Source organism: Microtus pennsylvanicus, chromosome 1 (assembly GCF_037038515.1).
Source record: "Microtus pennsylvanicus isolate mMicPen1 chromosome 1, mMicPen1.hap1, whole genome shotgun sequence".
NCBI classification, from domain to species: Eukaryota; Metazoa; Chordata; class Mammalia; order Rodentia; family Cricetidae; genus Microtus; species Microtus pennsylvanicus.
The window spans coordinates 24,002,019-24,013,536 of NC_134579.1; the positions used below are offsets into that span (position 1 = coordinate 24,002,019).

The 11,518-nt window shown below is 40.2% G+C and overlaps 1 protein-coding gene across 3 annotated transcripts in view; it reads right to left on the minus strand.

Annotated features, from left to right (window-relative positions):
- The window catches only part of Cyyr1 (cysteine and tyrosine rich 1), a 99,713-nt gene extending 90,444 nt beyond the window's left edge, over positions 1 to 9,269 (minus strand). Inside the window, exons 1-2 of one of the 3 annotated variants that reach the window (XM_075959233.1) lie at positions 8,870 to 9,267; positions 3,949 to 4,051 (exon numbers count right to left, since the gene is read on the minus strand). In XM_075959233.1, coding sequence (XP_075815348.1) covers positions 3,949 to 4,051; positions 8,870 to 8,942 — 176 coding nt within the window. In that variant the 5' untranslated portion in view covers positions 8,943 to 9,267. Of the gene's footprint in view, positions 1 to 3,948; positions 4,052 to 8,869 lie in introns of all 3 variants that reach the window. The other 2 variants (XM_075959240.1, XM_075959249.1) reach the window with 2 other exon arrangements.
- Positions 9,270 to 11,518: the final 2,249 nt, after the last annotated feature.

Here is an 11,518-nt window from a genome sequence, read left to right on the forward strand (position 1 = left end):
AAAATGTAAAACCTTTATCTGTTAACTTCCTCTTGCACTCATGCATAGCATGGCTCTAAAACCACAGTCGTGGCATTTATTGGCTGTCTTTGTAAAACTGTGGGTAATACATATTTCACATCTCATTGAGAAGAAAAGAAACCGAATCTTACCAGGATCTCCATCATTAGTTCTTTCTGTGGGAAACTATTGTTGTTATTATTATTATTATTATTGCTAATAGATGATGTGTTTGGGACTGGTCTTACAGTTGCAGACTGACAAAGCAAATTCCTCTTTTTGAGTGAGAGATTTAAGTCCTACATCTGATGGTTGGCTCACACTGCCTCCCAACAGTCTGGCTCACATTTAAGATTTTGTACAATAATTTTCTGCATGGCAGAGTGTAGTTATTTTCAGTAACAAATTTTTAGTTTGCTACCGTGGATCACAGTAAATAGTGACTGGGTAACCCCCCTGTGTTCTCTTAGGTTCTGCCACTCTTCAAAACACAGCTTTGTCCTGGACTCACTTCTAGGGAATGCCAGCTGGGTTTGATCAGCATCCTGAGTGCTCTCACCTCTTCACCTCTTCCCTATCCATCATGGTGTCTGCCCCGCCTTCTCTGTGGGAGAGTTGCTGAATGATGTGTGTGAATAAATCTGATGGGAAACTCCTTATTTCTCAAATTAAACCAAATTTTCAGTATTTTTTAAAGCATAGAGAGCCTTTTAAACTTCAAGTGGTTGCTCATATTATCAGAAATCTCTTAAATATAGAAAAATTATCAGTAGTTTATCCAAAGTGTTCCACATACTGCCCAGCCTCAATGTATACATTCTGATCTTTCATCAATGGAGTACTCTTATATTTATCTTCATTATGGGATGATAGAGATTATCTTGCTCTTTGTGTTCTTAGTGCTATCTAAGACTCTGTCCACACTACTTAAAGTCAGTTGTATACTTTTACTGTGGAATATGGAATTATTTCAACTTAATTTGAGAAGAATATAGCCAATAGGAGTCTATTAATAAGAATTCATCTTTTATTGGACCCACATTTTTCTAGCTTTGAATCCAAGATAAACTCTCACCCACCCCCTAGCCCCTGCCCCAGCAACTTTGAACAAGAGATCATTTCCTTGCTTCTATCTTTGGCTGTATGTGAGGAGTCTCTGTGTCTGGAAGGCATTTCCCTTCCTCCACTGTCCTTTGTGTAAACATGCTACCCTTCCTTCAAATCTCTCATCAACTGCCATTTGTGAAGCTTTCCCTAAACATCTCACTGCATACTCTCTCTCTATCTCTGTCTCGCCCCCCCCCTTTCTCTCACTCTCTCACATACAGCACAAGTTTTTAATAAAGCAATGAGTCTCTCTCCCCTCACCTGTGATTGCTGCAGTGGCAGAGGGGCCAGGAAGAAGGCCCCACAGACCTCCCTTAACCTGTTTGTAGACATGACAGAATGCCCTGAGTTATCTTCCGAGTTCTCCCTTGTTGCTTTTAAAGTTCATTTAAAACTCAGCCAACATCTTTATTTTGAAAATAAACCATGAGGTAGAATCAATTTATAAAAGTATTCAAGATATATTCTATTATCTCAATTGCTCTCTTCTTTCCTACTTCTCTGCTAACATAAAAGTTTATCTTTCTGTCAAGACGGTCCAAATTATTTAACCAAATGTGCCCAGATGCTTAAAAGAGAGGAAGTGTAGTTTTTGAATTCCAAACCAGAAATATTGGGAAATGTGTGCATGAAAGAACTCTTGTGAGCATTCTTAGAATTGACTCCCCCCTCCCATTCCTCCACTACAAAATAACAGAAGAAAGCTTGGGTGGAGTTGAGAACTCTTTTCAAATGTGAAACAATGACTGGAAATCCTGAAAATGTATCCTCCTTCTTCCACTGGGAAAAACACTTTAAAGGGTTTTTTTTCCCCCAAAGTATTGTTTAGCAAGAGATTTACTAAGAAGTTTCTATTTTTGACAGAAAGTTCAGTTTTAACTGCCTGAAATATAATGCCATCTGTGTTTACTTTTCCCTTCTAAAACACAACTCTTTGTCCTCTCTGTGTGGAACAAGCGCATGGTTCTAATAACCCAGATAAATGTGTTGATCAGAAAGGGGTGTAAATTGCATCTTTTGGAATCTAAGCCACAGAAAGCATATCTCCAAATTAAAAAATGTTAAGCTATTTTGGCTAATAGTTGAGTCCACGGTATTTATTTCTGTCTAAGAGGGAGTGGGGAGTTAGGACACTGGGTACAATGTGTATCAGAAAGTAGTGAGTGCACAGATAAAGGCCTCGGGCCACTGGACAGAAGAATCCCAGACTCGCTCACTCCTGCCGTCTCTGTTTCCACTCACATATCTACATGGCATTCAGAAATCATTCATTATAATACACATAATTTATTAATCAGAAGCTTTACATTATCTTATGTTCTGTGACGAGATCTATAATGATAAAAATTGTTACCAACTTACGTTTGAGTTACCCCATTTCTGAAAAAAAAATTATTGATTGACAGTTAATTGCTTTCCCAATGAATCTTCCATAAGGAAAAATTCAGAAATTTGACTTAGTTTATATTTTATTGAATATTTGATTTGTACTGAAAATTAATAAATGTTTAATTTTTAAAATTTCATCCTAGAATTTCTTCCATAGCTAACAGTCTTCAATAATACCCCAAACCAGATTTTTGGGAGTGAGGTCTATAGTCAAACAGATCTCTAATATCAGGTCTAGCATGAATTCTAGAGAGTGTCTGTGTCCGGTTTCCCTTTTGAGAAACAGAGGACTTTGTTGCCATCATCTCAGTGGGCATGTTCCCCAAGAAGCTGGACCTGCTGAACCTAGCCTATTGCTTCCTGCTTCCTCTTGAGCCTTCGGAAGACAGAAGCTAAGCTGAAGTACTTGGGAATGGAAGAGTTGCTCCCAATCCTTCCATGTGCACGTGGAAAAGAAGAGCAGCAGAGGAGAGAACCTGGACCTGCTCATAGCTGAGAGCGGACCTGAGGAGAGCCTCACTGCAGGTAGGGCTCTGTTGCCAACTCTTTATTTTTCACCGCCAACTTTATGGGCAGCAGAATGGCAAGCCCACACTCATGAAATAATTTCCTAGCCTTTCAATCCAAAGGCAGGCTTTACCTTCACTGTCCTCTGCTCAGTAGCGGTACTAAAATATATTTTGAATCCAATACAGGGAGCTACTTACCGTCTGTACTTTTCATGTGTGTGAGGTATGATTATATATTGCTCACACCTGCCTTCATCTAGGTTTTAAATTTGTTCCTCTGAGTTGTCTTATATACATTATGGGAAAAAAAACTAAATTTTCCTATTACAATTGTTTCATTTATTCACAACCTCTCCTTTTCTTTAACTAGTGGATGTATTAGACAATTAGGGTATGATTGGTAAAAGAAGTTGACCATCATTAAACAACAAATGTTAGTTTATACATCCTTCAACACAGGAGACAAAACCATATCACGAAAGCATTATCAATAATAAGACTACTTAGCTCATTACAATAATACGCACAAGAAACAGTGAAAGGATCCTTTTAAAACTCCCTATTAATAGAGGCATTTTTTTATTAATTTATACATCTGTCACCTAAGAGGATACACAAGTTATTAACACATGTTTCAACTTCTAGTAAAGACTTTAAATCAATAACAAATGTGTGTGTGTGTGTCTGTGTGTGTGTGTGTGTGTGTGTGAGGAAATCACACACAGAAGCTGAGACTGGACCGGAACTAGCTATGTTATACAGGCTGGCTTCAAACCCATGGCAATTCTTCTGGGTTAGCCTCCCCAGTGTTGGAATTACAGGCGTGAGACACCATCTTCTGCACCAACCTTCATTCTCCTGTCTGCACCTGTCACTTAGTGTTACTTGAAAGAGTAACTTGACCAAAGGAAGAAAAACACTGTCCAGTTGGAGCGCTACTCACGAGAGAATGTTCCCAATGTAGGCATAGTAGGAGCAACAGTAGGGGGTACTTCCATCGCAGCAGTAAGACCTGCAGTCTTTGCCACACTGAGCAAGGCAATCCTCTACAAAGGAAAAAGGAGAGCAGTTGAGTTGTGAAGTCACAGCTTAAAGAAAAATGATTCTGTTCGTGTCTGAGTCAGTCAACCAGTTTTTAGCACATCGATGTTCATTTTCACACTCAAAATTCCAAAACGTTTCCAAAGGTCTCAGTTGGCTTTTCTCCCCAGTAGACTTAGCTTGTAGAAGTAAGCCTTCCTCCCAAGGCCTTGCTCTGAACACTGTAACTGTAGCTGACTTTGGGTGAACAAGATTAAGATGAAGGGAATGCATCAACCCACCAGTCAATAAAGTTGCCAATAGAGTTCTTATCATAGTTTCTAAAGAACACAGTTTCATGACGTTAGAGTGCTGATTCTCTATTAACTTCAATTAATAGAAATTATTATTGGCATAGGTAATACCAGTAGTAACCATTGAAAACTAATGTGTACATTTGCCATAGTAATTTATTAATGTGCTTCCTTTTATGTTGTTATTTTTCACCTCCACAATTAAAGTTCCTATACATACAATTACATAGTTTAGTATGCATGCTGTTGGTCCATTAGACTTGGAAGATAATGAGTTGAGGTACCGAAGATGTTCATATAAATAACTTGTAAATTGACAGTTCACTTAATGCCATATTGAAGAATCAATAAGCTGTAAAACAGTATAACGTTAAGCAGGAAATTTCTGATTAAAACATTGCTTTTTCCTTAAGTACTTTTCAACAAGAAAATTTATACGAAAATATTTAACTTATAGTCAGCAGGTTTCTGTTCCACCTAAATGATTTACTTTTCAGTATATAGCTACCATTTAGCCTTAACAAACAGGATAAATTATGGTGTCTGGGTTTCAGGTACACATTTAAAAAACACTATAGTTCCACAGTTTACAGTCTATGCTCAATAATTTCAAAATAAGCCATTTTAGCAGAGCTACTGAAGGCAATGTCAATTGTACAGGATAAATTAAATGAAGTTTTTGGTTTCCTGTCAAGGTTAAAATAGTGAAAATACAGGTATTATATTTACGGTAACATGTTTTATTGCTGTCTCTTACAAAGGAAACTTTAGTAAGTTTTTATGTTAGGTTTTCCTAAGATGTGATCCAAATGGAGTACATCCTGTCTGACTTTGTTAATTAATGTGGGTTTTGTGGAGCAAGTGAGAAAGGTCATATTTTCTTCTTATTCGTTTTATTTCTATATCACAGATCAACAAAATGAACTTTAAAGGTTTCCACTTGACTGGAGAGGGAAATTATTTTTGCTATTCTACTTAAATCCACGCAAGAAACATAATAAATCATATAGCTCCGAGAGAGGACCTTCTGCATTAACAATAGTGTTTTCAAAAAAAATTCATGAGTTTTAAAATTTCTTTGGTTTGTTTTTTAGATATACCTAAGTAATGTAGTCCAGGCTTGACTGGCTACATGAATGCTGAAGATGACATTTACCTCCAGATGTCTTGGCTTTACCTTCTGAACACTAAGATTAGATTCGAAGTATATGCCACCTCTCCCATCTAGAACATTATAATTTTTTTAGCCTTCCTATACTACAGTGTTGTTACTGAATTTCTCTGCTCAATTTTTTTGTTGTTGTTGAATTGATTCAAGTATTTAGCCAAGCCAGCTACCTTCAGAGTTTAGAGGAGATGTGCCACTGTTTTTGTCTTTGAAAACTACTCAAAGTATGAATTCATGGTGTTGGGGGCAATGATTTACAATTAAGCTGCCGGGGAATTAAACGATTCAACTGCCCCCCCCCCCCATTGCACTAGGTACTGCTGCTATAAGGACACAGTGTTATCAAAATACAGTGAGCCAATTTTACAGGAAACCAAGCCCCAGATTTTCTGGCCAAGAAACTGAATAATTCCTGCAGCAAACATCCATGTCATGTCACACACTGTTCAGTATTTTTATGGAATTTTCTAATACCCTTGTCTACTTCCCAGAATTAAACTATGGAAAAAGGGTAAATTTAGTAGCTTGATGAATGGACTAACAATCATAGCCCTTCCTAACGGAGGCTTCAATCAGACTTCAAAGCTTATTGTATTTATCATAGTTACTTTTTCTTATATTATGAGAATAATATGATGAAGATTATAGTTTGGACTACACAGGGCTGTCTCTCTCTCCTTTGTGAAATAAGGGAGCAGTCCAGTTGCCCTCTGAAGACAAAACAACATCATTCCTAATATCCAAATATACCTGAAAGTCAGTTCAAACTGTCTTCAAGCATTTTTTAATTCAAGGTGAGATCTGGAAAGTTCCCCCAGAATAATTGCCCACCCCACCTTCAGGAATAGGTAGTACAGGATAGTGCTATCTGGCTAGAAGTCTTTGCTTAGAAATGGCTTCTGCTGAGACTAAAGACAGGAAGGAAAAGGAGGGGCAGAAAGCACAGGCTGAGGCCCGGAAGGTAAAACCTTGATAGAATCCTGTCTTTGTAACCTGCAGTGGGGGTTGGACAATAACATAAACACTTCATCAGAATATCTTTCCAAAAGCTCCTCCACAAAAAAGCACAATGTGTTAAACGTAGAAGAATTTACTCTCATTTGCTTAACCAATAGACCATTCATGTATTATGCTTGCTTTGTGCAATGTAACTAGGCCATAGTCAAAGTATCCACTTAGGTTTTGTGTGTGCATGTGTGTATGTGTGTGTGTTGTGAAACTAGCAAATCACTTATTGAATATTCAGGCATCTAACCACATGTGTCCAGTTGCATCTCTTAATTCCAACCTAACTGAGCTATCCATTGTTCGGATTTCACATTTTATTATGTAGCCTTTTCTAAGGCACATTGACTGAGCCCTTAGCCTTGCCTGTGAGTGAGGCTATTTTGCTGAATAAAATAAGCATTAGCAGAAGGGGCTTAGTCCTTTGAAATAGCAATATGGCCGCCTTCTTTGATAGTGCTAGTACAACACTGTACCTGTTCTGTGATACATGCTTTCCCACGTTAAACTGACCCAGGAGCTCACCTTACCCCCTCCGAAAACTCAGAGCATGGCCTTTGCGCTAGTATCAAATGGATATGGCTTTAAGACAGCCTCTGGCTTCTGAGGTTCAGGTTCCACCAAAGAACTCATCAATTCAGCATTCCTTACACGAGATAACAGGATAGGTTAGTGTTGGCTTGCAACTACTCTGTAGCTTATTAGGTAGGAACTTAGGAGAGAGCATTTTAACATGGAAACTCCCGACAGAAACCACCCAGCTAACTGCTGTCCAGTGACGCTGGTTCCCCAAACCCTGGAGGAGCTGTGGGTAGTCCAGAGAACTTAAGAAGGGCTAGAGCAGGTGTGGAAAGAAGAAGCCAACCTTTCAGCCTGCCACAGGGGAGCAACTCAGAACACAGAAGCTGTGGCTCCATGAAGTGACTGAGTCAAGGCAACAAGGTCATTAAAGCTCCATTTGTTTCTTGTTATTTTCTTGTGTTTGTGTTACTTGGATAAGCTGAAGAGGTGGGAAGAATCAAATCGTTGCTTTCAAGAAGCTAGGGGAGAGATGCTGATGTAAAATTCAGGAATGCAGTTGATTCTTAGTGCCTCCCAATGGGGAAGCTATATACAATCTAAACAGCAGGAACACTGCCATCACTAGAATTGGAACTATATTCATCAAGGGCACTCTTCCTACTTGTAGTAATTCCTTATATTAGAAGGTCAGCATTTCCCCTATAGAATCTTTAATATGATAACTTTTAGACAGTAATTTGCTGTTCAAAATCTGCTTATTTTTGAAATAGAGTCTCATATATCCCCGGGGTCTGGGAGAGAGGTCTCAAACCAATCATGTAGCTGATAAGGACCTGGAACTTCTGATTCTCCTGCCTCCACCTCCCCAGAGCTGGGATATCTGACAGGGGCCACCACAATTGGTTAATGCCCTGCAAAGGCCTATACTCAACCCCAGGCCCTTGTTTGCATCTTAATAGATTAAATTTTTCTACAAGTAAGGACTGCTTTCTGGCAGAACTGGGGTGAGTGTGGGGTGGGGTAAGGGTGAAGAATTCGATTATTTTGCTGCAATGCTGCAATTCAATTCTTTGGCTGCAACTCACAAGTTGCAATGTCTTGGTAGGTATGAAGACGTAAACAGCTCTGCGGATTCATCGTCAGCTTGTGATTCATTGCCATAGAAAGTTAGAAACACTAGATGTTTAAGCTTATACTCTGAATAGGTGGTTGCAAGGAGTGTACTTGTAATTAGCTTTATACTTGAGTAAGCAGCGAAAGGCCACATAAGGCTCCCCATCAATCAGAACAAGAATACCACTCTGCTTCATTAATTATTAGCAACTGCCACTAAGAATAATTATAAGGAGGGAGATGAGGGGCTTTTCACAAACAGGTGCCTAATCACACAAAACAAGAAAGAAACTCTGGCAATATAGCTCAGAGCATCTGATTGCTCAGACACAAATCTAGACTCAAGTCCTTGTGGATCTTCTAAACAACACCGGGAAGTGTTTAAAGTGTCTGAGAGGAAAAACTGACATGAAATGCAAAAGTCACTAACGCGTTTGTTTTTAATAACTTTGCCTTTGAATTTCAAGTATTTTAAAAAGTCTCTGCAGGCCCTCTACCAGGGTTCACTTAAGATGTGTTTTTATACTAGTCAGATTAAATCCCCTTAAAAGAGAGTTTCTGAGTTGTTTAGCAAACAGAAAAGCAAGCAAAACAGTAATGTTAAAGGGGAGACGGGGGTTCCAGCATGAGGGCGGCTGGAGTTGCCTGCTAGGGGATCTCACTCTTTACTGCTATGGCCCCAAGCCCCAGCACCCTCTCTCCCTGTTCCCGCTACCACTGACCTGCATAGACAAAGAGCAGAACCAACTTCGGAAGCAAGACCCCAGGACGCCGGGGCAGCCTCAGCAGGTCCATCCAAGCCGGTGGCACCAAGCTGCTCTGTAGGACAGACGGGTAGACCTGGCAGAAGGTGGAGTAAAGGGACGGCCAGGAAACCCTGCAGCGATGAGGAGGATTTAGGGTGGTTAGGTAGACAGGGCTGTGCTGCAGAGAGCAGGGTCCAAAGCAGGCCTGGCCATGACCCTAACCAGAGCCCTGAAGAAGCCGGCTGGCTGCGGGGAGCTGGGCGCTAGTGGTCCTTGCCTGGCAGAGCTGCAACAGGGGCTTTGTCCCGCCCAAAGGTGCTGGCTCTGGCAAGCAAAAGGCTCTGGCGTCCTTGACCACCCAGGCTCACATTTCATCTGTGAGGGTGGCACCTAAGTGGGATGGGGGTGGGGAGGTGACAGACTCCTCCCCATTTTGCCGAGTTTTCCTCTGTTGAATGACAGGGTACTTGGCTCAGGAAGGAACTTCTGAGTTGTTTGGCTTTTGTTACCCCTGGGAACTACTGTCTCCTTTGGATTAAAACACTTCCCATCTGCCTTGAAGCAATGGATGGAGACTTTAGCTTTTTGCCTAAACAAATGAAGATGGGAATTTTTGGATTTAGAAAGAGATTGCACAAAGAGCGACAGGGATGACTTCCCAGAATGGGAAACTAGAAGAACTGGGCCCAATCTCCAGTGAAAGCTGGCACAGCGTATATTAATCAAATCCTTGAAGTTTGTCAACCAATTCCGGGAAAAGAAATGAAACAAGAGGTGTCTGATCACCAGCATTGCTCTGGAGTTACTGCCCGGTGCAATTAGATAGGAGAAACAGAAAAATTATAAAACTTGGAGACAAAATTATTAGCATATCAGGTGTTCATATGGGGGGAGCTCAATCAGTGCTGAAGCTCTTTCCTAAAAATCCGAAAACGTCGGTAGTGTTTAACACTATGCAGAAAGGGAATCAGAAGAAAATCAAAGGAAATACTTTTCTTCATCAAGAAAAGCAGCAAAATAAAATGTTTGCCTCAAGTATTATTCAAGTTGAGGATGAAATAGATCTTAATCTAATTGTCGACATGAAGTTTTTCAGGTAAATTGGATTTCACAGTTTGTACAGAAAGTGACTGTGTAAGGGCAACCGAACAGCTAACAGAAAACCGGAGACACTTACAGACAACTCGCTACATATGTCAATGGCATTTTTCTTCTCCTTTAAACACTAAATTTATTGGAAGACATTACTTGTTAAGTGTGAAACCAAGTAACTAAAATACTATTTTTAAGAAGCAACAGACACATATCTGAGCCTTAATTCAGTCAATCTTCCTTGAAGAATTTTTACCTATGGACGTGAGTCGAAGACGGCAGTCTGAGACCACAGCATCTCTGACTACGTCTGAAGTCTGAGGAAGACCCAGCATTTTCTCCTCCCAAAGAACGCTCGTCAGTTCCACCCTCACCTCCAGCCAAGCACGCTGACATTTTAATAGAACAATCTATTCATTGCAATCTAGAAAAATATTTTAATACATTTATTTTATTTAAGGGATGTGCGTATGTGCACATGTGGAGGCCCAAGGACAACTTTCTCTTTTCCCACCATGTGCATCTCAGAGAACAAACTCAGTTTGTCTGGCCCCTCAGCAGGCACTTACTTGTCTGCTGCGCTATCTATTCTGATTTTAACGTATTTCTCTCTGACACTAGTCCCTTGCAGTCTTCACTAGAAGTAGGTCTCCTGCCCCAGAAATACTTGCCCCTACAGTTTCATTTTTGTTTTCCTTAAGCTACAGAATAAATCACATCCACATACTGGAGTCCAAGTCAACAGTTTTACTCTTATGATTGGAACCTGGAGAAGACCTCATACATAAAGAATTCAGTCTTTAAAGAAGAATGCACAGATGTGTAGCCGCAGAGCTGGGATGTAGCATCATAGCCGTGGGGTGGGAAGATGATTGCTCTGCAGATAAGGTCTGCAGGGTGAGGGCAGATGCCTCGGCATGGAAGATGCGATCTCTCCTACCTCTGCGTGTACACAGCTCTGGAAGAGTTTTAGATTAAAGATCGGTGGACCTCAGCCCGATTTCAGGGGGTAAGAGGTAGACCTAAGAACCTGTATCTTTAATATTCTCCCTATTGAAGGAAATGTGTCAGCACCATAGTGAGACCCACTGGCTTAGAATACTTTGACACACCGCCACTGATGTCAGTCAGAAGGTGAAATGTTGGTTAGTTAGAGAAGTTTCTCCCAGATTCTGAGAACAGAAAGCCTTATATGGTTCAGAAGATTGATCAAGTCACCTTGCTTGCTAGTTCACCACAGTCCAAGAACTTCTGTCTTGCAGTATTCAAGGTATCATTACCCTGTCGTATCCAAGTCTGTTTATGTGTGAGGATAAGAAAATCTACAGGCAGAAATGTTTCTGGAAAGTGAAAAAAAAAAGTAGCTTAAGATTCAAAAGTAAAAATCCAAGGAAACTTAACTATTATAAAACGGTCACAGGTGAAAAGTAATTTTCATTACTTGATCAAATGGATCAGATTTAATAAAATGGAAATACTAAAACTCCAAAGACACACGCCCCACTTCTGAGAGCTGTATGCAAGCTAGAAGAG